General features: G+C 38.5%; 1 protein-coding gene across 4 annotated transcripts in view; it reads right to left on the bottom strand.

Moving 5' to 3' along the window:
* The window catches only part of FBXO11 (F-box protein 11), a 78,462-nt gene that overhangs the window by 1,512 nt on the left and 51,332 nt on the right, over positions 1–25,618 (bottom strand). For all 4 annotated transcript variants that reach the window (XM_050895073.1, XM_050895074.1, XM_050895075.1 and 1 more), the window contains exons 8-20: positions 23,144–23,250; positions 22,934–23,045; positions 17,777–17,883; positions 17,554–17,691; positions 6,163–6,380; positions 5,766–5,851; positions 5,590–5,684; positions 4,375–4,497; positions 4,188–4,273; positions 3,764–3,840; positions 3,509–3,652; positions 2,465–2,575; positions 1,187–1,294 (exon numbers count right to left, since the gene is read on the bottom strand). In XM_050895073.1, coding sequence (XP_050751030.1) covers positions 1,187–1,294; positions 2,465–2,575; positions 3,509–3,652; positions 3,764–3,840; positions 4,188–4,273; positions 4,375–4,497; positions 5,590–5,684; positions 5,766–5,851; positions 6,163–6,380; positions 17,554–17,691; positions 17,777–17,883; positions 22,934–23,045; positions 23,144–23,250 — 1,512 coding nt within the window. The remainder of the gene's footprint in view (positions 1–1,186; positions 1,295–2,464; positions 2,576–3,508; positions 3,653–3,763; positions 3,841–4,187; positions 4,274–4,374; positions 4,498–5,589; positions 5,685–5,765; positions 5,852–6,162; positions 6,381–17,553; positions 17,692–17,776; positions 17,884–22,933; positions 23,046–23,143; positions 23,251–25,618) is intronic.

Here is a 25,618-nt window from a genome sequence, read left to right as displayed (position 1 = left end):
TACCAAATCCTCAATGCCGGATTACAAGGCAGATGCCCAGACAGTGCAGTGCACTCCTCAGACTGGAAAGACTGTTGCTCTTTGCATGCATTGCATAAAACACCTGATAAGCCTTCATTTAAATACTCTTTGTGAACTGGTTTGTGAATAAATGGTTAGAGAAACAAACCTTCCCATCAGGCTTAAGTTTTCTGTTGAGAATTCCGAAACCCAAATGTTTGAAAGCCTCTCATCTACCACAAGGACTTTTACAGATCCCTCAGAAAGCAGAAAAGCATGGCTTTCCCCCCAGGAGAGTTTAAGGCACTTTCCAGCACAACAGAAGTGGGAATTAGGTCTAACCACCTCCGGCATTTAAAAGATGTGTCCAAGGCATAGTGAATTTGATAATCCTCTCTGTTACTCAGCTACTACATCTTCTGTCAAGTCCCCAAGTGCACCTTGAACTAGTTCTGTCCGCTCCCAGTAGCATCACAGCAGTGACTGATGCAGTCAGTAAGCCCAGGAGCTGTGAAGCAGGGAGCCAGAGCTTGTGTTTTAAGTGGTGTAAAGAATACACAGGAAAAGGCATAACAAGTACAGCCAAGCAGGTAAAAATTCTGCAAACTGAACCTTTGTCTTCTACAATAACCTCCTGGAGCTGTCTGGCATTCAAACCATCACTCCAATCTCCTCCAAGAGGATCTTGTCTCATGCAACACTTCTCCACTATACATGGGAATTTTATGTATGTAAAATGTTCCTATTTTCTGAAAAAAGTGATTTGGGATTGTGAATATTCATGCTTTTAGATCCTAAAAGCCAATGAGGCATGTTCCTTTACTGGACACTTGTTTTCAGATATGTGACAAAAGACTTCCCATTATGCTAACTTAGAATTGGAATTTGAGATGGGCCAAAGACGAGTAACCAGTTCGGAAACAATTTTGAGACAGAAGAGCTAATAACAGAGTTTTAATATGATAGGAAAACCTTAAGTTACCTTTGAAAGTGTCTGGCTGTCTAAAAATCTAAGATAGCTTAGCTTGGCTTATTACCTTCAGCTGAAACTCTTCATTACAACTTAGCTTAAGGTGGTACCAAATCTGAGCCAAAAATGGAAAAAATGGTACGATAAACCCAAAACCCAGCACCAAATAAAAAAATGCAAAGTGAACAAACACAACCAACAAGGGCTCAGGCTCACCTTTCATTGTGACATTGACACCAGATGCTAGAAATAAACCTCCAAAGCGGTTGTTGAAAATCTGATTGCCTTCTAATGTTGCAGTTGCGTGATTTGTTATTTCAATACCTTTATTGGGTCAGGGGAACAAAGAAGAGAAAAGAAAGTGGGAAAGTTAAATCCTTAGCGATTGTGCATTTGTACGTCTCTCATGATCTAGAGTTTGTTCGTTTTTTTTTAAACCATCATAAACTCAGGGGGAAAAAAGGAAAATGATGTAGCTAGAAATTGCACTGTAATTTGCTATAAAACTGAGGTTCAAATACTTCTGTTGAATCCTTTCAAAGAGCTACAGCTGGCATGCATGGTTTCTGGTAGTAACAATACACTACTAGTTTGTCTGATAATAAAATGGTACTATGATCATGTATTTTCAAGGGGGATATGATTTTTGGGTGCTTAAAGCTGTCATCTTCACATATATTTGAAAGTTCTTGTGCACGTACCTTACCCTTTTTAAAATATCTTTTTAAAAAAGTTCTCAAGATGGGCACCTAAAATTAATTTCTTTAAATCTTAGCTTTTATCAGTAACCCGTGTCTTCCAAGTCATTTGTCCAGGACTGCTCTTGACAGCAACCTATCCTTCCCCCCCACCACACTGAAACAACACCTTTAGAGGCTCTTCTCAGAAAACTTGCTTCTTCTGAAAGAAAGATGGGAGAAAACTCAAGAATGCAATTTTAGTTGGAATGGAATGGAATGCAAGAAGTATGGAACTGCAATCATTAAACAGTAAATTGCACAAAGATCACTATTAAACATTCTTCATCTCTTTTGGAGTAAGAAATGCTCGTTTTAATAATTTTCCAAGTTTGTGGAGTGAGAAAGTTGAACTTGAGATGCAATTCAAATCTCTTTAAAATGTATATTTGCTCTGTTTCCTAGGTTTTAAAGCAGTGATAAAATATTCAAACCAGCATCCAGCAGATCAACTATAAATATGTCCTAGACGACTTTATCAATTACTTCTAAAATAAAATAATGGAAAAGTATTTCACAGAAAAATGAGAAGGCAGAATATGTGTTGTTTCTCAACATGCTAGTAATTCCAGAGACTGCTGTAAAGATATTCTGGCTACAATTCTGAATTCGCAAGTGATTTCTAGAATACACTGAAGGATATCCCAATCTCTGTTAAAATGTCTAAATACTGTGGGGTAAAGAAACTCAGAGTTAGCTTTGTGAAGAGCTCACTCTAAGCTGTAACGCTTCAAAATTTGATTTAAACACCACAAACCTGCAGCAAATCCATCGAATATTCGATTTTTCCTTAGCACAGGGTGGCTATTGGTGCTGATAAGAACACCGGCTTGAGCATTCCTGAAGATATCATTCTCTTCCAGGAGACCTATGACAGACCAACAAACATGACATTTGAGCTTGTTAACATTTCCTTACCTGTAATCATTCTGTGAAATATTTTCAAAAGATCTCATGTATCGTCATCCTGCTAATTCCTTTCATTTGGGGAATACCCACCAATAGCACTGAAGTTAGTGATACAAATTTAAAGTAATTCTCAGTGTATAACCATGTAAGTGTATTTTTTCAGCGTACAGAACAGAATTTGGGATCGTATGCACCATTACAGAAAACTCTGTTTTATTTTTGAGGAAACGCTAAGTCTTTTCACTTTCCAAATTTTTCTTCAATTTTTCTAACATCTTTCTGTTCTTGTCTTCTAAAACAAGCAGCCTGCCAAAGCAAAGCTTAACTTGCATTTTTGTTATTGCAGGACAGGATTACTTTAAAGTGCTTAACTTAAAATTAAAGCTCATTTACAGCAAGTGATTATCTACAAAATATCAGAAGCTGATATCAGGACACGCAACAGTGAGGGGATTTCAGAGGAGGACCACTTCTACGTTTACAAGCATACAAGAGATTCCTTAAAGATCTGTCTTTTCTTCCCCCTAAATCTTTGACACTGGCAGAACCTGAACTGTTCAGATGCATGATTTTTGCTATGTGACTTGAATTCAATGCTGTCTTTCAGTCAAATGGCAAAGCTTACAAAAGCAGATGGGATAAAAGGACTGTCCTAAGCAGCAATCTAACAGTCTTCTTGGATGAGATTAATAACCTCTCTGCCTCCCACAGATTTCAGTATTACTGATGTAATTAAGGCTAAAAAGCATCAGTGTACGTTCATTATAACTATTTTATTACTTCAGAAGACAAGAGCTAGGTTTCTAAAGAGCACTTAAAAAGGACACTGCTTAATCTGAAATTAAACTCTTATCCAGAATATTCAGTATATGCCAGTAAGGGAAAAAACTACCTCTTCCCCCATTAAATATACAGATGCCTCCATCTCTTCCATCATGGATTTTATTTCTTCTTAGTGTAGGATTACTGTCTGTTTTAATCCATACACCAGCCATTGCATTATCAAAAATTTCATTGTCTTCTATAAATCCAAGCCCTAAAATTGAAGGAAGGGTGGAAAAAAATAAAATCAAAAAGGATAATAAATGGGAAGAGGTAATATTGTAGAACATAAACAATTCTGGATAAACACGAAAAACAAACCTACCAGAATTATAGACAAGAATACCACCATTCTGACCACCCCAGATCTTGTTGCGTCTAATTTTGGGGTTGCTTCCAGTTCTAGAGAGAAACGTAAGCAAAGAAGTCATTTAAAAGTTTACTATCTCCCAAGGGCAAATGTTTAAAACACCTCTACAGAAGTGCCCCATAGATCTCACTGCTTAAAAATCTTACTAAAATATGGTTATTTCCAAACATGCAAACATAGCTTTACAGGCCACGTTCTAGTCGTTATTCAAGCTGTACTAGTAATAACTTTCTTGTAAGTTGAAGCAGAGGCTATTCAGACATACTAGATTTCAAAAAAAGCTACTTTTTGGAAACAAAATGACAAGAACAGTTAAAAAGACACAAAAGAGCACAAAACAAGCTACGTCTGTTTTGACATAAATCAGAATACATTTTACCTTATCTGAACCCCTGAGTACATGTGATTATAGATGTCATTGTCTTCTAACACGCCATGTCCATTGTCATAAAAATAAACTCCAACCTAACACATCGAGAATTAAATTATTAGTTCCAAAGTAATGAAGTATAAAAACACAGAAGAACTTCTCTATGGCCCCCTTGTAACCACAGAGCAAAACTCACCTGTTTCCCACTGTGTATTCTGTTTCTCCTCAAGACTGGAGTGCTCCCTGTTGTCACCCAGACTCCAGCCAAAGTATTGCTGTAAACTTCGTTTTCCTCAATCACACCTTGTCCTTTTTCATGCTAAATACAAGACAATTCAAGACTTGAGAAAACCTGCTAACTGCCAATACTGTTTTTCTGGCTGTACCCATCCCTCCCCAACATGGCTTCTTTACTATAGCAAAGTAATTCTTTTCTATTTGAGTACATATTTTCATTTTTTTCTTTTTTTTTTTTATTAAGTAGCAGTACATCATGATTTTGAATGTTTGCCGTGAAACGAAGAACACTCTACATGTAAATCATTATATTTCAAGGCTCTGCAGTAGTATTTGCAAATCTCTGCCAGCTGTTGGTAGAAGAGGTACTGCCTCAGTGCCATGCAATCAGATGAAAGCTGTGGCACCTCACACTTAAACCTACACTCAGCCCTGTCCACCAGACTGACAAAAAATTGACATGTCTCTTAAGGTAACTATCTTTACCACATGTTTGCGCTTAAAAGTAAAGCAACAGTAGTCTTGGTCAGGGTAAGCTGTTCTGGTTAGGTTTACAGTATTAACAGATGAAGCTGCACACCTGCAGCGTTAGCTGAACCTTAGGTAACTTTTGGCAGAAAGATACACAAATACTTCTCAAAATCTGATATTGCTTAAGGGAACCTGACAGCTCTTTCAGTTCAATTAGCAGAGCCCTTACACACGCTGGAAACTGTGCTTTATTCCTCACTTTTACAATACACGACCGTACAGCAATTGCAATGTATATCATCCTGAAGGCAAGAAAAAAAAAAAAATTTTCTGAGGTTAGCGGTAAACACATTACACTCCAAAAAAGCTGGACAGATTTCTAGTTTGGTTTTTTTTTTTAAAATAATGACAAACCGCTATAAAAACTAAACCTTTAAAAAGCTTTGAACCCAGAAACGGTGAAATTGTCATCTATCCCATTTTAAATTTTTTACTCTGTAATAGAAATAATTTAGTGACATTCATAAGAGCCTTCATCTTTTAAACATCAGCACCAGCTTCAGTCTATTACAATTCACCTAGTTTATAATGTAAGAAATTCAGTCATTGTAAGTACAATCAAACATTTTACATAGCATACCTTTTCCCAACATTTATATGAACAGAAAACAAGTTTGTATGCCTGTTTGTAGATAATACTTACTACGTAAATTCCACCATGTTGACCATCATGAATCTTGTTGTGTCGAACTATGGGACAGCTGTTTGTTCGAATCTGTATTCCTGCTAATGCATTACCTGTTAACAAAAATGTTACTTAATACAACTTACATACTTGTTTTTCCCAGAATTCAAGATGCAATAAGCAAATTAGCCTACCATAAATGTCATTTCCTTCAATAAGGCCTCTTCCATCACCAAAGATATAAACACCACCTTGATTCCCATTAAAAATTGCATTGCCCCTAAGAAACAAAAGTATCCACATTATGAAATTATTATAATACACTGTACAATACTATACATGTATGCAGTGTCTAGGACTGTACAATATTCAGATTTAAAACAGATTTTCTGTCACTTTAAAAAATACATTACTTCCAAATACACATGCAAATTAAAAACACAGTTCAACTGAACACAGACAGCAATTTCATTTTTACATACATGGGTGTATTTACAGTTCATTATAAAGAAATGAAATAAAATTGCACTTTTCCCATCCCCATCAAATCTCTTCTTCTAAGTAATAAAATATCAATGAGGAAAACAATACCTTATTGTTGGGTCGCTGTTTGAGGTAATCCAAACACCTGCAAAATTGTTTGCATAGATTTTGTTCTCTATGAATTGTCCTCTTCCTTTTTCATGAACATAGATTCCTCCAGTCTGGCCGTGATGGATTTCACACCGAACTACCGTAGGATTGGCATATGCTTTCACTTCAAAACCTGCTATCCTGTTTCTATGTATGTTGCAGCTTTCAAAATAACCCTTAAGACACAAAACATGCAGTTTCCTGTAAAAGTCCTTTTTAAAATGAAGGCTATTCCGTACCCTCCCTCCCCTCTAAATGCAATCCTTACTTAAAAGGAAACAGTACCAAGATGACAAAATGTAAGTACTTATATAGCTAATTAAAACAGCTACTGCCACTATATCATTGTTTTTCCCCAAAATAAAATACTGTTTCAAAGACACTGTGTTTGCACCGCTATTTATTACCACCCATGGAATTCAAAGAAAAAATGGCAACTCTGGATATAGCACCTTGAAGAGGACTGAATATCAGGTTTCCTTAGCAGCTCCTAAGGATCAGACTCCTTTCAAAGACCATAAAGCCCACAGGTCCAATATGAAAAGGACAGTGCTATGCAGAAGACTACCTACTTATTTTGAGACCCAGAACCATATATATTTGGTAAGAATATGATTTATTTAGGAAGAAGTGTCCTAAATTTCTTTGAAATAACTGATCAGAATAAATACATATGGATGTGGTAGATGAGTAATTTTTCCAGGGCTGGACTGGTCTGAGTGGCCAACTGGTAAACTTTTTCCCCCCCTTCCTTTTTTAAAGTGGTGTACGCTTCCATTTAGACACTACAATAGTGGTAGCTGGCCTACAACAAAACTGTATTTAAACAAATGCTTTATAAACAGCATAGCTATGAAAAAAAAAAAAAAAAAAACCACGACGACATTCCACAACGCCATCCCAGGCATGCTCCTTCTGCTGTGCCAACAAGCACTTATGTAGCAGCGTGATGAACTGGTCCACCTGAAAATTCATCTGGCAAAATGGTTGTTTTCTGCCCAATGATTTCTCCGGTTCTAGTTCGTTCCAGGGCCACACAAAGTAACTGTGTCAGTCCCTTCAGAGCATTTTTCTGACACTGTTTTAGAACATTTTGATACTAAAATTCAATGTATTCTTTGAGGTGAACTTTAATGGTATTATATGCCCATTTTGCCCAACTAAAAGAACACAAACTAAACAACTGAAAGAGAGGAAGCATCTCTTATTGGAGATGGTAGACAATCACCAAGTGATGTGTTTTAATTTGTGGATGGCTTGGATGCAAGCTCTTGAAAACTAACCCAGACTGTCTCCAGCAGGCAGCTGCAGAGGGCAAGACTAAAAACAGAGCACATGACATTCAGAGCAGTACTCTGCTGCTGACAAACAACCCAAATTGCACTGTCCCTTACATCCAAGAACACATGGTTGAATGATAATGTGAACCAACCTTAGTTCTTTCTTTTCTCCTAGATGTCTGGGTCTCTGTGCTCTGCAAAGCCATCTATAGTATAAAAGATCTATATGATTCCAGCTATAGTTTTAGCAGTATCAGTCCTCATCATGCAAAAGATCACCTGTTTAATGAACTGATAACATGTATATAGGCAAAACATCTGACCCAAAAGGAAAGGGGCCTGACTTTTACTGATCTTTGTCACCCTCATAGGCACCTCGTCCAAATACTGTTTCTCCTGTAGCCACTTAAGTTAGTTACTTAGTCTCGCTAATCATGAGACTTGTTTTACTTGCGAACTACAAAAAAGCACAATTCTTCCTACTGCTCAGTGTAACTGGATTCCAGTGTTTGTACTCACATGACCTACTACCATAAGCACCTCCGTCCTGGAGTTTCTACTACTACCTACTACACGGAAATTACTCAAGTTACTGCCAATCTAGGTAGAAAGTATTCTGTCTCACTGTTGTATTACTTACGTGCTATGAATTGCTACGGGACTTCATCAAACATATTTTGATTACAAAAAAAAGCAGAAACACATACAGTTCAAAGAGGAAATCAAGACAGCATGCACTTCTCCCTACTTTGAGGATTGCAGTCAGGACAGGCACTGCGTTGATTAAATGTTCTCCAAAAAAGTACTATCAGTGCACACAGCTTGGCTCCCCAGGCCCTTCTGGGTGACAAATAAAAAAGTCAAATGGAAAAAGCCTGCTTTCTGTAAAAATTCAGAATATATTTTTTTCAAGGACTTAGGATTAGATCTGTTCAGAGTGAGTCAAGATGTTTTCAGAGTTCTCAAGGAAGCTACACACTAACAGACAGGGGAATCTAAAGGAGATCTCAGAAATACACCTTCATGCCAACATGCAGTCTTTGGGACTTCTTATCCCAAAAGGAACCACTTTTTTTCCTCATTTTCACTTAAAATGAAGCCCTCAGAGAAACTTAAGATGACAATTTGGTATAAAGTAAAGCTTAATCCTCTTAATGGAATACATAATTCCAATTAAAATATTACTATACATGGTCTAGTATCTTTTTAATTACTTCACACATTATCTTCCCTTTAAGTGCCAAATATGTTGCGACTACAGCAACACGATGAAAGAAAAGAGGTATTTCAGATGCGCTTCATCACAGCCATTTCAGATGCCATGTAGAAGTTGCAAACAAGCAGAGCCTTTCTGCAGTCAGCAATATCTTTGCAAGCTTCAGCAAGCGCTGTTATTTGAAAGTAAGGAAATTTTGGTACAAATACTTTTAATTCTTGAAAACAATACCATATACTGTGTAACTTTTAAACTTGCTTGGAAATGAAGTGAAAGAGAAGGCTCCTTCACTTTTGCTTGTGTCCCAGTGTATCTACATAGTATGAAACTTCAGAGAGGAACAGAAGAGGTACCTGTAGATTAACTGTACTCTGCCCACTATGTCCTAGAACACCATAACATCACTTGACAGCAGAGTACAAGTGTCATTTCTTCAAGGAGAAAATGGAGCCTTGAAAATTATTGCGTCTTGAAAAAAGTAGGACCACTGATTCAGAAGAAACTGAGAATTTGCTGTAAGCCTCTGTGAAGGAAGTGCTCCTCAAAAGGGGGAGAAGAAAAAAAAAAAAAGCCCTCTCTCTCTCCGATTCCTTTATAAGGCTGACTGCCAGGTCACAAAGTCAAGGCTTTTTGCTAGGTAAGATCCTATAACATTCAATATTCATAAAGAGAAACTTCATTAAAAAGTCCAGTCCACCTCAAGCAGAGTCAGCTTAAGCTCAACTGCTGACTTTGAGCTGATGCAGTTAAACCCAGTGTACTTCTGCACTTGTTGAGACCATGTCTGAACACCACCTGTGTGTGTAATTATTAAACTGAGTTCAGTTAAACCAACAGAATTGCTGTTTGTAAGAAACACATGCTCTCCCACAGTCCTGAGCCACCACCTCATTCCCAGACTGCCTATTTCCTATGCTGTTCTCTGCTGAAACCAACAACTTTTGGCCCAAATTCAGCCCCTAGGGAGAAGGGCCAAACCCATCTCAGTCTTTAAGATGCCCCTAGGCAATCCCTGGTATCTTTTCCAGCCACCACAGCCGCTCCCCTTCAAAAGGCATTACTGTGCCTTTGAACTATATCCTCTCAAAGAGGTCTTCCCTTTTACTTATTATTATTTTTTAAAGTGATGAACTTCTGGATCCCAAGAAACCACGTATGGGTTCAGACAACATTTTCTTCTTGGAAAGTTAACAAATATTTTGTTAACAAGGAAATAACACGGAAATTGTGTTTCTAAGTATGGAGTTAAATATCTATTATCCATAGGGCCCATTAATACTGTTTGCAAACCCAAAGCTTACTGCCAGCTCCAGGCATAACCAGTAATACCATTAGAAACAGCCTGCTCCTTTCTTACCACTTCTGTCTAACAGGACACACGGGCTGCCCAACCTGCAGCTCTTAAGCTCCGTCCAGCTGTCGGGCAGCTCAAGCCCAGATCCTTTATGGAGACTCTGCCAGGCAGCTATTAAGGTCAGGAAGGTCAATACTCCTCCTCTGCATAGAGGGATTGCAAGCATTATATTGCCTCCACCTCCTTCTAAGAAGGATTTTCAAGTGTGCTGGGTATTTTACTTGTGTTTTGTGACAGTTCATCAACTAGCAGTAGAACCACCTGGAGGACACAGCACCTGGCAGTGCCAGGATTGCTTAACAAGAAAAAGAGGCCCCTGTGATTAATAAGGAAGAAGGGATGCATGTGGAAAAAACTATTACAATCTTACACAAAAATACCAAGTATAAGGAGACTCAAAATACCTTAGCAGTAGCTTTCTGCTTGAAAAATCCTAAGTATTAAAAAGTAGCTCTGTACACCAAATTTATTTAAAATTCCAGGCAAAGCATTAGCTGTGGACACAAGATGACAGCTACAGTGACAAAAAGCGTGGGCAAGAACACACCACTGCAGCCTGTTAAGAGCTGAGCAGAGAAAGTAGTCACGAACAGACAAACACCACAGTAATGGTAATGTTGATGTTTCCACACACTACTCTGTACAGAAAAAGTTGATGTGATGACAAAGAAGGGTTCCTGCGCAGCTGGACAAGCTCAGAAGACTTTTTACATCAAGACTAACTCAGTAATTGAACTTGGATTTTTTTTTTTTTTTTTTTTTTTGCTTTCTGCATTTTAACTAGTCTAACAAATACTGCTTTGAAATACATTAGGGTTAAAACTTGTCACTGATGGGATTTTGTTCACTGCTTTTCTTCGCAGAGGAATTTTTTCCCCATGTATTTCTAAAAGGGCTTTTTTCTTTCTCTGTCTCAAAGATCACAACATTACAGAAACGCAGAGGTATTTCATGCTATTGTTTAATTGTGCAAGCTTTAACACTTCCTAAATATTTATTGACACTCATATTCCCAACAGGGTAAGAAAAAAAACCAGAAGACCAAGACAGAAAGAAATGAACTGCTAAAGAGTATCTGACTCTGTATCAACTTAATTAAATAGCAGTAACTGTGACTGACAGCATAAAAACCATGTTTATAAAAATTTGCCTCCCAAAGCCTGGAATGGTCTTTATTTGAGAGTTGGTGGATTTTATAAAAGTCCAAATGCAGCATAAAGAAAACCACATCCAAGATGCAAAACAAACCCTTTATTTTTAGTGCATAGGAAAAATTTGCTATTGCAGCAAAAGGCCAACTGAGTTTTTATGTAGTCTGTATAGAAACTGGCATAAGCTTCATTTATATTTTTTGGACTTTATATACACACTTCAAAATTATCTGATTTTGAGTATTTAAAGGACTGAGCTGCCAACTAGTCACAATCACCCAACTTAGACACATGCTACTATACTTTTCTCTCATCAAAAAGAAAAAAACAACCAATAGTGCTACGTTTCTCATTTGGGAGCAATGAAAATGAAGACTGTTATGCCTAGATCCCAGCTTTAAACTATAAGATTATGCTTATTCTTAAAGTAAATCAGAACTTCTCTGTTGTTTGCATACAACTACTAAATACAATTTATAACAAATGTCTGGTAATTTGTCTCAGGCAACTGGCAAGAGAGGTCAGCATAAGGCGCTGAGGGGTGCCAATGCCATGCTGCATTTTTAATGCCTGCTTGTTAAACATTTGGCACAAGCACTAAGGCAAACATCAGAATATTGCCAGTTTGAAATAAGAGGTTAAGTTTCTACAAATATCAAAACACAAAGAACAGTCTGAGAGCACGAAACTGAAAAACAAAGCATTCTTGAACCTTTCAGAGCCAGCACTCCAGCACAGAAACCCACGGGAAAAGAACGTGTAGGGTAGGAATTCAGCACTGGAATGTACTTATCCCACTTCACAGTCACAAGCAGTGAAAAAAGAAATACACACCCAAAAATAACAGAAGGGAAGCGAGAGAAGTGAACGTAGAAAATCCATTAATTTGTTTAGGTATGTAGGATTTGTATCTGAAAGACACCATGTCACTTAAAGAGTATGTAAATATCACCAATAACGTAATTTCATCAACTCTTTCACTAGCATGATACAGAAAAGAGGATGCTGCCAAAAGCTGACTTGGGGGGGGGGGGGGGGGGGGGGGGGGGGGGGGGGGGGGGGGGGGGGGGGAGAATCTTTCAAAGGAGTTTATGACTAAGAAAGATTTCAATAATATTTGCTGCTGAGATAAATATTATTTGCATGTTCTCTTTAATGTCCTAGTGTTTCCTTTAAACAAAAAGGAAAAATTTATTTCTGTTCCATTTTGCTTGTGATATCACACTGATCGCAGCATTGGAACAGGCATTCCTTCTTACCTGGTAAGAAAAGAGATCAAATACACTTTTATTTAAAATGAATCAAGTGAATTCAGTCTGACTTAAATTTTTCAAAATATTTCAATACTCATATATTTAATATTTATACTTCAGTACTTAAACAAGAAGCAGCTCCTAGCCAGACTTTCCAATTAACTCTCAAGCCTACATACAGACATCTCCTCTCCAGGAGTTATTGAAACACTCTCCTTTACCAGCTTTTCTATAGCTGAAATCACTTCATTACATGTTTCCGAGCCTGTTTAAATCTTGGAAGGATGTATGGATATATGTATCCACTGAAGTGGATTAGGAGAGTGTTTATACAATATGTTAATACAGCTTAAATGAGGCAGTGGCAGTATCCGAACAATGAGATAATATAAAACAAAGACATAACATCTTAAGTTTGCCACCGCTCTTTGCAAAATGGCCAAACAACTACATCTCTCGAGAATAGAAAATGATGTAAAGAAATCTGTCAGAAGACTGCTAGAAAGGCAATCTTCTGGGCTGATATAATCTTGCCCAACACAGAACACATAAGCTCCTTAGGATGTAACTAAGAGTGGAGAAGAGGCACCTAACAGAGCAGAATCCCACCTTCCACTGGCAAGAAGATTTTATGCCAGCCGCAAAAATAACAGCACTCCACTACCTGTTTACCTTCCACTGAGACCAGAAAACTGCAAATCAAACAGCTACAACTAGTATTGCATTACTCCTTTACCCCTACCTCCCCAGCAACCTGGGTGGAAAGGAGAAAGGCCTCACTAGTTTCTATCCACAGTGGATTTTCTGTTAATACTATTTCCAGACTGCCAACACTCATCAAGAACCCAACCAGATTTGGGTTAGAACTAAAGCAATAGAACAAGTACTTAACAAGGGAATGAAGATATCCTAACAAAGAGAAAAAAGATCCACAATTTAGTGAGCCTCAAAACACCCAGGTCAGGGATCAAAATATCGATCTTCAAAAACCAGCTGCTTCTCTTCTTCCTCTTAACCATGATAAAACTAAATATTTTTTTTCTGAAAGCTTGCTACGTTATGTCTTAGCTGTAATTGTGTTAATCATTCATCAAAATTATGGAAATTTATTTCCCCAAAGAAATGTCTTATTACAAGAGATTATTATTTTATTCAATAGGCATCTGAGACCTAGCCAACAGTCCCCCAACACATAACACACAGCGTAGAAAATCCTCATGTAGAAGTTCAGTAGGAAAGCTAAAACAATTTAGTACCTGAATTAATAAGCATTTTATTTAGGAATAAGATTACTTTAAAATGGTGGACTATAGTTTCCTTGGAGCAAGCACTGAATGAGTCCAAGTTAAAAGTGAACGTCTACTGTAGTTAGATCTCTGAACATACTAAGGGCGGGGGGGGTGGTGACAGCAAGACGAAATACTTGAGGGATACAGAAGGAACAGTGGATCCAAAGGTCAGAAGATAAAATGAGAAAATTGAAATGAGAAAAAAGAGGCCCAGTCTACACTCAAGCTATGTCTGCAAAAGTGTGACTTGGGACTCGTCTTTCTCAGCTAGTCAAAGCCATTAGTGTCTAATGCTTGCATTTTTACGAGTATTTCTTAAAAGTATTATTTATCTTTCTCAGGGACTAAATAAGACCTACTAGCAAAACTACTACTTAGATGATAAAAGACATTTACTTACAAAGAACATCCATGGATATAGCATACCAGGTCTAATTATGGTCTTCTTGCCAAAGGACAGGCCTAGCATATATTTAGCCATAGCTAGGCAAGAAACATGTCAGGTAGTAAGGCTAGGAACAAAATGTATGGAAGGGAACATGCACTAGTATCCCAGAGTACATGAAATGTGCACTGGTTTGGCTGACCTCATTCTTCAGCAGCGTTCTGAAATCAAGTCTGTTACAGTGAGGTTTTCATTACAGCAGCAGCACAGCACCAGAGAATAGGATTCTATTTATCTACAGCACCTTTAAAAATACAACCCCCAAAGCAACTGACTATAGTTTATTATTCCCTATCACCAAAGTTATAGGCAATCCATGTCCTGCAGTATCCAATGCCTACAGCAAGATAATCATCAAATTCTGTGGTATCCTTGTGAAGGCAAGAGGGAATCCGAAATCATGTTGATTTTGAACATTACACTTGATCTGACAGCGAGCAGTTTAACTTCAGCATCCCTTGTTTAGTTTGACATCTAGTTCGCCCTACTCTGATCACATTTTGTACTTTTTAAGTGTGTAATTTTCATAGAATCATAGAATAGTTTGGGTTGGAAGGGACCTTTAAAGGTCACCTAGTCCAGCTCCCCTGCAATGAGCAGGGGGACAGCTTCAACTAGATCAGGTTGCTCAGAGCCCAGTCCAACCTGACCCTGAATGTTTCTGGAGATGGGGCATCTACCACCTCTCTGGACAACCTGTTCCAGTGTTTCACCACCCTCATTGTAAAAAATTTCTTCCTTACATCTAGTCTGGATCTACCCTCTTTCAGTTTAAAACCATTACCCCCTGTCCTATTGCAACAGGCCCTGCTAAAAAGTCTGTCCCCATCTTTCTTATAAGCCCCTTTTAAGTATTGAAAGGCTGCAATAAGCTCTCCCTGGAGCCTTCTCATCTCCAGGATGAACAACCCCAACTCTCTCGGCCTTTCTTCAGAGGAGAGGTGTTCCAGCCCTCTGACCATTTTTGTGGCCCTCCTCTGGGCCCGCTCCAACAGGTCCATGTCTTTCCTGTCCTGAGGACTCCAGAGCTGGACACAGTACTCCAGGTGGGGTCTCACCAGAGCAGAGTAGAGGGCAGAATCACCTCCCTCGACCTGCTGGCCACGCTTCTTTTGATGCGGCCCAGGATACAATTGGCTTTCTGGGCTGCGAGTGCACATTGCCAGCTCATGTCCAGCTTTGCATCCACCAGTATCCCCAAGTCCTTCTCTGCAGGGCTGCTCTCAATCCCTTCATCCCCCAGCCTGTATTGATACCGGGGGTTGCCCCGACCCAGGTGCAGGACCTTGCACTTGGCCTTGTTGAACCTCATGAGGTTCGCACAGGCCCACTTCTCAAGCTTGTCCAGGTCCCTCTGGATGGCATCCTGTCCCTCAGGCACGTCAACCACACCACTCAGCTTGGTGTTGTCTGCAAATTTGCTGAGGGTGCACTCAATCTCACTGTCTATGTCACTGACAAAGATATTAAACAGTACTGGTCCTGATACGGACCCCTGAGGGACACCACTTGTCACCGATCACCATCTGGACATTGAGCCATTGACCACTACCCTCTGGATGTGACCATTGAACCAATTCCTCATCCACTGAACAGTCCACCCATCAAATCCGTATCTCTCCAACTTAGAGAGAAGGATGTTGTGGGGGGAACCATGTTAAAGGCCTTACAGAAGTCTAGACAGATGACATCCATAGCCTCCTCCTTTGTCCACTGATGTAGTCACTCCATAGAAGGCCACTAGGTTGGTTAGGCAGGACTTGCCCTTGGTGAAGCCATGCTGGCTGTCTCAAATCACCTCCCTGTCCTCCATGTGCCTTAGCATAGCTTCTAGGAGGATCTGTTCCATGATCTTCCCAGGCACAGAGGTGAGGTTAACAGGTCGGTAATTCCCAGGGTCCTCCTTTCTATCCTTTTTAAAAATGGGTGCAATGTTTCCCTTTTTCCAGTCACCGGGGACTTCACCTGACTGCCATGACTTTTCAAGTATCATGGAGAATGGTTTGGCAACTACATCAGCCAATTCCCTCAGGACTCTGGGATGCATCTCGCCAGGTCCCATAGACTTATGTATGTTCAGGTTCCTCAGGTGCTCATGAACCTGATCTTCTCTTACAGTCGGGGGGACTGTGCTCCTCCAGTCCCCGTCTTGCGGTCCATCCACTCAAGAGGTGTGGGAAGAGAGATTGCCAGTGAAGACTGAGGCAAAAAAGTTGTTGAGTACCTCAGCCTTCTCATCTGTTGTTACCAGTTTGCCAGTCTTGCTTATTGGGGGGGGGCTGTACGCTTTCTTTGACCTTCCTTTTCTGGCTGACATACCTGTAGAAGCCCTTCGTATTATTCTTTGCATCCCTTGCCAAGTTCAGCTCCAGCTGCGCCTTGGCCTTCCTGACCCCATCCCTACACAACCAGGCAGCGTCCCTATACTCTCCCCAGGATACCTGTCCCTGCTTGCACTGCCTGTGCATTTCCTTCTTGCCCTTTAGTTTGACCTCCTTTCCCGATTTCTTACACCTGGGGATCGAGAGCTCTTGCTTTCTATGGAAAGTGTCCTTAAAGATTTGCCATTTTAAGAGTGACTAGAAAAAAACCTGCTCATTTTGCCAGCTGGGTGGGGGGAATTGGGACTTTGTCATTCAAGCAGGAAAAACAATGACTTGGCACTGTTTGGAAGACATGCAGAATATTTTGCTAAAACAAATCAGCAAATAATCATCTTTTATTTCAGTAGCAAAAATCCATTCTGTTTATTTCAAGGGCTATGCAAACTCATTACTCACTACTTTTCCATGTACATGGAAATTATCACCTTCAATCCCACAGAAACAAACATTTCTATGAAAGAAGGCCTGAATTCTGAAAACGAAGTTCTGTGTTAAAATTCCACAACTAACTCCATGTTAGAAAAGTCCTCTTCCCATAGAAGTTGGACATACCCCATTTCAGAGATTTACCATTAAAATTAGACTGATTCAGTCTCCACAGAGCATTTTCATTTTTAAATCTTCCAGCACCTTATTTTTTGTTCCGTTTCAAAGGAAAAAGAATGAAGCAATAGTGTAAACGTAAGCCTACCATTTACATCCTATTTCAAGAGGTATTTTGTCACTGCAACATAATTCAATGTAACAGGCTGCCAATCAACTGCAAAAAGCTTGCTTAAACCTCTTTCAGCTAAAATTGTCTTTAAAGTGAAGTTGCCCACTGAAGGGCAAGAGAAGAACAGTAGGCATATTTTAAAATATCTGTTCACATGTAAAAGCATGGTTTTTTAAACATTTCTTCAATGACAGGCAAAACTGGAAGACTGTAGCTACACAACATCTCTATTTCTTTCTTCAAAAGAAAACATATACGTTACCATGCCATGATCAAAAGTGAAAACGCCAACATCACGTCCATGGTGAATGTGATTCCGTCTGATAATGGGATTTCCATGGTTTTTAACCCAAATCCCTGCTAACGCATTATTGGAGATCTCATTGTCCTCATATATTCCCTAGGAAATAAAAGTGTAAATTAAGACAGGTACCAAGAACAGTAAACAATTTTATCAAAGTAAAGAAATTGATATTGAAAAATACCTGTGCATGGTCTGTAATATAAAGTCCAACATTTTCACAGTCGCTGATGTTACAGTGTTTAATAGTAGGACAAGCTCCCTGGCCACTAACACATACTGCAGAGCCAACTGGAAGAAAACAGTACAGTTACCATAGCTTCAAAGCATAGTGTATTTATAAATAGTCTGGCAGTGCTTTTGCAAGAAAAGTTAGCATGAACTGATATTTAAAAAGATTTGGCGTGCATAGTGCCAAAGCATTGCAAGCCACAGGCAGAAAAACACTAATGTCATCATTTTGCAGATGCAAAAAACCAAGGTAGGAGTTGCTTTAAAATCACTCTGCCAAGGTTACACAGCTGTGTATGACTGCCAGAATAGACAATAGTTTATATAATAATTCATGCTTATGAAAGTTCTCACTCATTTATCTCCCTACATTAGGCCAACTATACTGACTGTTCACAGCAAAGGACAACAGAAATATAATACAATTCTATGCTAATTACTGCCTTATTTTACTTCCCTTTAAACTTTCATAATCCAGTACTTCAAAGAGCCCAAACAAATAATAATCTTGCAGCATACAAAGACACACTGTCTAACTAAAGATGAGCAGGAGACAAACAGCACAATCTCTACACATCAGAAACCAACAGGTCTCTTCCCAGCTGAGTTACAAAGCTCCTTGCTGCAGCTCCATGGATGATTTCAGCTACCATACCATTACCCAGAAAAAACAAACTCTTTACAGGCAACTAGGACTCAAACTGCTCAGGACTTCATCGGATCAGCTCAATTCCCTGAACTCCATGAAGTATGAAAACATGAAATTCTGCAGCCACTGAAAATCAACAGCAGATTCACAGTGATTTCAGAAAGGTAAGACCTCATTCTCAGGGTTATCTGGCCTACGTAATGCACACCTTCGCCACAATTAAACATCACTAAATGAGCAAGCCAGTACATGCTCTATTAGTAAGTTTTCATATTCCCTTCTAGCATAGTACCACAAAGACTATACTTTAATAATTCAGACTCATTTACAGAGCTTTTTTTTTTTAAATCCTAAAGAAATTATTTTGATTGTCTAGTCTGACCTTATGAATAATAGAGGCTATAATAATTCCCTGAATTAATTCCTGCTTCAATTCTAGTAGCAGGAACTTCAGCACATATCTTTCAGAAACACATTTAATTTTGATTTGAGTATTTCCAACAACTGAGAAACCACCATAAAGCTTGTTAGCTGGTTACAGAGTTGTTACCCTGTTAATTTACACTTTAATTGCTCATCTGAATTCCTCCAGCTTTAGCATCCAGTTACTGGTTCTCTTTATACCAATGTATGCCATACCCAATGCATGCACATATTTAGTGCAAGCAATTTACTCCTTCAGCCTTCTCCTTGATAAAGTAAGAAATCGCCGTCAGTATGTTTTTCATTACAACTGAATTTTTCTGCTTTATCTTTTAGGACTTTTCATTGAGCCGTTTCTAAATTTTCAACATGTTGCTATGGACACCAGGAAAGTGCACTTTATTCTGAAGCAGGACTAAGCAGAGGCATAATACAGTCCCTCTACTTCTGCTCAATATTCCCACAGGTATAACTAAGGATCACATCAGTTTTTGGCCACTCAACTACACGAAGGCTCATACTTAGCTGTTTACCCACAATGATTCTTTAAGCTTTTCCCAGGAATCCAGCTTCCCAGGAGAGAGGTTTATCACTTAAAACTAGGAACAAAAGTGAGTTGTGTGTATAACTTCACACTTGTCCACACTAATGTGAATATTGTTTGAGAGCCCACCTTCCAAAAAGGGTCTACAAGTCTCGTCTCATCGATACGCGTTTTATTTCTTCTCTGCAAGTCATTGATAGAAGTGGCTTAAAGTAATCTTTGAAATAGCAACGAAATGCCATTTATAATTACCCTGAAAGTTATTTTTCATCTATTTCGTGTGTGCTCTGGTAATTCTGTAAAATTCTAATGTTTTAAGGTGCTATACTTTGAAGTCTATTTTTCAAGGATCTATGTAATTATACTGGAACTGCTACCTTCTTTCAGTCAAAGAAAGTCATCAAAAATGCTAACAGTGTGATGCAACCATTGTAACTTTCTGTAAATACACATTAATTCACTTCAATCATAAATTTTAAATTCTTGATTGACCAAACCCCCACATTTACTATCTCATTATTCTACCCACAATCAATAGGTAGTACTACTTGCCATACTTCATCCTGTTTAGTCTCCCCCACGCTGCCGCCCCCCCAGGGACATACATCATCTCACCCAGGTTTCAAGTTACTGTTGATACATAATAGAAGCCCAGAAGATTTCTTGGCCAGTTCTTTTTCAACTCCTGCATTATTTTAGAATGTCTATTTTTACAGCTGTTTAACCTCATCCACGGTTACTGTCTAGAGTGGAACGTATTTTATTATCCCTCTAGGGTACGAGCACATTTATCATTCCTGCCTATTCTCATTAAATATGGAACAAAAATTACACAACACTTTGCCATTCAAATTCCTCCATTCTATGATGGATCAGCATCACTGCTAAAACTCCCTTTGTTCTCCAAGTTAAGACACAAGCACTGTCTCTTCTAGACATAGGTTATATCTTGTCTTGTTTATCACATGCTTTTGGGGAGGTAGGGGGGTATTTTGTTGGGGTGTTTGTATTTTTGGGGGGGATTCCCACAGTTTCCTGCAATTCCTAGTTTCCTATTTATATTAATTGCTAATAACTTCTCATTTCTTGTATTTCATAATTGCTTTCACTCCCCTTTCCTCTACCTCTTTTGGTGACACCAAGGAACTGTGGATTTTTGGGAACCCAGTGTGATGTTCTAAAAGCATACCTCTATCACATTTTGCTTATTTAAATAAAGCAATCTTTATTCTGACTCACTTCACTGGACTTCATTATTGATTGTGTGAAATTGGTCTTTTTAGAGTACCAAGCACATGTATTACTGGTTTAGGCTTTATTTTGTTTACTCAGAATATAATGATTGCACACACTTAAGCAATACTTTAAAAAGGCACATTGCCATTCACTACTACTTTTATCTGTCAAGGTGAGGATTAATACAGATTTCCTCTACAATGGATGCAACAGAACCTCTAGACTTAGGATCTTGCCATTTAAACTTTATTTAAAAATATTTCAGAGATGCTTTGGACTGGCAGCAAGAGACCTCTGGCTTAAATCACTCGCACTTACATAGTTCACATCTTTACATATTACATACATTAAGAACTTTACATATGACATAACGTAGAAATATGCTTTAACGCAATTAGGAGATCTACAGAAAGGGTATCAAGCATGTGCTAGGAAAGAGATTTTGAATGCTTATGGATCAATATTTCAGAGATGTCACTGACTTGGAAACAGTAAATGCCTTTTCTGGCAGACTGCCATTCTTCCTCCCTTTTTACACCACTCAGTACTTCCTGAGTAAGTCATAGCAAGGCTTGGTAGGATTAAAAAAGTCAATAAAAATTAATAATCAATAAGTGATCATAGTACAGCCTACACACAAGCCTCCAAAATTGACCAGAAATTTTAACATTGGAGAAGAGAAGCAACAATTCAAGGCATCCAACATTCAGAAATCCACAGTATTGAAGAGGGCAAAAGTCCAAAATTCTCAGAAATAGTCTTCCATAATGAAAAGTGGTCATGAAAAAAATTATCAAAGCTTAATTTTAATAAACAATTTTCTCAAAAACATTAAGATCTACTAGCTTATCTAATAAGCATGTTTCAATATGAAGCCATGCAGTTCTTCAAACTGCTTTTATAACCAAGCTGAATGTGGTCCAAGAAACAAATCTAATTCCTCTCATTTGTTATCAGGGTCCCCAATATTGGTATATAGGAAGTTTCAGAACAATTTTTCTTCGTATACTTCAATTTCCCAGTATTTAGCATTAAACAAAGAAATCAAGATACTGAGACCAGCTAGCTGTCCTGTTCCTCTTTTTTCATTTTTAACACTTCCACATATTAGCTGATATGTCTCCGATAAAACAGATGGAGATGTGGAGCATAGAGCTGCCTTGACCAAAAGTGAAGTAGTGTTTTATAGCCTGAAACCTCCAAGAAAGAGCATATCTTCCTCTACAAGGCACAGACAAGGAATCCTTCCACTGTTCTTATTACAGTTCCTTGCAGAATTCCCTCCTCCATAGTTCGTACCAGAAAAGCATAGTTTTTACATCTAGTTGAAGATCTCCTTGTTTCCTTCCCTTTATGTTGAGCTGAGCAACCTTTATGCACAGCCTGCTGTGTAGATCCATTCCATTTCACTAGCTGAACTTCAGTATATAAAGTTCACATTGCCATTTCCATGCAAAGACTCAATATCTTAATTCTCCTGTACCTCTTCTTTCGGACACTCCAACCGCATTTCATCTGGTTGCGTTCAAACACGTTAAACTTGCTGCGTCTTGTGTCTAAGTGATTGCGAATTGCCATGTCTTCCTGCCAATGACTGAACTGCCATCCAGCCTCTCACTTCCACTGCCTCTGACCCTTTCCTTCCTGAATCTAGACTGATTTCCTAAATCAGGCGGTATAAATTCCTCATTACCTCTGATGCTGAAATGAGTCTAGCTTTCCACACTATGCATTTCTTCTGCCTGTATAGCTAGGAACTTGTACTCTGAGAATGTCAAATTATTCCACTCTTGACAGGAAAGTGAACTTAGCTTAGCAGTTACAGCTCATGACTGTTTTAATGCCATCAATCCCAATACTGCATATTGCAATGAACCTAATGTAAGAGTCCCATGTGTGTCCCCTTCAAATGCCCCCTCCTGCCAGCTACAACTATATACAACTATATCTACCAAAACCAGGTAAGTTTATATAAACTGTCACTTTCCAGGTTTTAAACTAACTGCCCAGAGAGTCCAAACCGATTCAAACAGAAGACCAAGTATACATTATTGCAAAGGTCTTGGACACAAAGAAGTCACTGTAATAACGCCATTTCAACGCAAATAAGGCTTACAGACGGGTATTAAACACCTGCATCAAAAATTGAAATATGCCAAAAGTGATCATAATCAATTTGTGCGCTGCTTCCATGTGCCCTGGTTAGTTTAGTAACTTTAAGCACAGGTTTCATTTCAAACAATAAAAAGCCCACTAACCCGTACAAGTACTTCGAATAATACAGTGATCTATAATTGGACTGCAGTTCACGGTAATCTCTAGGCAGTGGTGTGCATTGTGGTGCTGAGCAGATTTGTCATCAGGGTTGAACTGAAAGAGGAAGACAACACAGAAACATAGTATTTATTTAATTGCTCAGGCATTAAAATGAAATTATTAAAAGCGCTGCTGAAGTTTGAGATTCTTACCCTGATTGTCATATATCCAACATAGGCATCTTCAGAACCCTCCATAAAAACGAAGGTGGAATCTCTAGTGTTTTCTATTATAACTTTATCTGCTACTTTTCCAGGTGCTGTAAAGAAAACATTTATTAAGTCTCAGTTTATGCCATTGAAAAAAAAAAAATCCTCAAAGGACTTATAGAACACTATTCTTGGCACATAAATAGTCTTCGTGTCAGAAGAATCTTAAAACAGAAAGTTTCAAAGACAATGGAGAAACTAGTCTTTAACTAAGACAATCTTGCATCAATTTAATACCTAGTACCATGAGAAAAATCTTCTCTTGTACACAGCTAGTTTTTGAGTACTACTTATTACAAACTGAATTAACAGTTTAAACATGGATACCAGTCTAGAGGCACTGTAATTCTGTTACCAAGTACAATTTATTTTGGTATTCTAAAACCTTTTAGTAAAGCTAAATACACACATTCCATCACTAATTTTAACCAATTTAAACAACCACTTAGTAATCTGCTCATGACCTACGAGTGACCTCCCCACACTTCTCAAATGTAAGAGAGTTTTGAACTGATATCTTCATTATTCTGTAGAAGAAAATCTTATAAAATTAGATTGAACTGTACTTCTGAAAGTATGTACAGAAGGTTTCAAAATGGTTCATTTGCAAGTTCCCATAATCTGCAATTTGATTTCCTGTGTTAACAGCAAGGCTCTGCTCTATTCTTTATCCTTAATCCAAAGGAAGGAAATGTTTACATTGGTATGGCAATAGCCAGCAGAGGGAGCACAAGTTAACAACAGTCTTACATTGGTATAAATTCAATGATACTCATTCACAAGCAATATAGTTTGTCTAATTCAAAACTGCACATTAAATATGCAAGCCAAAGAAGCCTTCCTCAATACACGAAGTGTAAATATGGAAGTTTCACATATTATAGCAGATAACTTATCTGATAGCAATTTCAAACCATTCCCAACTCTCACACACACACACACAAACGTGACCAGATATTTGCCCTGAATTCTGTAATTTACTGAAGAGCCTACACACAGGATTTCTCACGAGCAGATCTTTTTCTGTTGTCTGTTGACAGTAATACAGACAAGTGGTATGTCCTGTTCTTTATCACTCAGGCAGAAAGGTGCCAGTCCCAATGAAGCAACATTTACATCATTATCCAGCTTGTTCTCACTATCTAAAAGCTAGATCTCTGCTTTCATTACTGCAGAGCTGCAAATATTGTAAGGTAGTCTAGCTCTTCTTCATACCACTATTCACTTAGTACTAGATAACAACTAAAAGAGGTTTTGATGAGGACTTGTGTCATCCTACAAAATATTTTTCTGTGGCCTGGTAACATTTCTATATATTCACCATGGTGCAAATGCACTGGTATATACACATCAGTATACTTCAGCATCTCAGAAAGAATGGCACCACAGTATTACAGGTGAACCAAAACCAGAAAATAAATGGAGCCCTTAACAGGAAATGAGAGCGCCATAAATTAATATCAGAATTGTGTTCCCTCTTAGGGGGGCAAGGAAAAATTGCACTTCACATTGGATGCTCTGAAACACTATCAAACACAGCCGAGAGATTTGTGGAATTGTGCTGGGAGGTGTTTGCCATGCACTTAGATGATGTTCTCTACAGACATCTCCTTCCTCTCAGCACAAGTTACTTTACAGGTCTCTGAGCTTGGGAGGTCCCAGAATGCCCATTATGGAACATGCCAGTTAGTGAGACCACTGCATTTAGATCCTCCCCAGGAAAAGGCTGAAGAGGGAAGGTGATTTGCTCAAGCATTGGTTTCATTCTAAATGCATCAAAGAAATTCTCTGCAACATCCTATTGAATCTTTGCAAAAGAATTATTCAGAGAAATATCTATATTTCAGCTTTTGGCTTAGACCACTTTAGAAGAGAGAAACCAGTACAAGAAAGCAAAAAGAAAGAAAAGGGCCACTAATTTCGTAATCCGGCAAAACAGCTCCCAAGAAGTCTATTTGCTGAAGTCTAAGGGAGTCATGTTCCACAGGATCAGAATTCACGCTCAGTTTAAGGACCAAGATGAGACCATTTAGAACTTAACAGAAAGCCTACAAAAAGGGACTGCCTAAAGCATTAAAAATCAGCTGGATGTTGCCTCAGAATTGTTTTATTCACTTTTCACTGCATTAATAGAAAAATAACTAGATTCTGCAGGAAATAATTGTGACCTTGTTCAATTGTATCAGGCAAAAAATGCAGAGGCCCTTTTAGGTCTTGTAGTCTGTAAAATCTACAGCAAAGAACACAGCTCTAAACTAGTCTAAAATACAATTTTCAATTCAAAGATGCAGAATGGGTATTTAAAGAAGAGTTCAGGCATGTGAAAGTTTTCTTGCACTCAAAAGCAAAAAAATACCTGATTATGACAGTCTTTACCATTGTAGATTTTTCTACCCTTAAAATTACAATAGTTCTTCT

Source organism: Gymnogyps californianus, chromosome 3 (assembly GCF_018139145.2).
Source record: "Gymnogyps californianus isolate 813 chromosome 3, ASM1813914v2, whole genome shotgun sequence".
Lineage (NCBI taxonomy): Eukaryota > Metazoa > Chordata > Aves > Accipitriformes > Cathartidae > Gymnogyps > Gymnogyps californianus.
The sequence above is the reverse complement of the archived record's forward strand: the minus strand, read 5'-3'. Positions and strand labels throughout refer to the sequence as shown.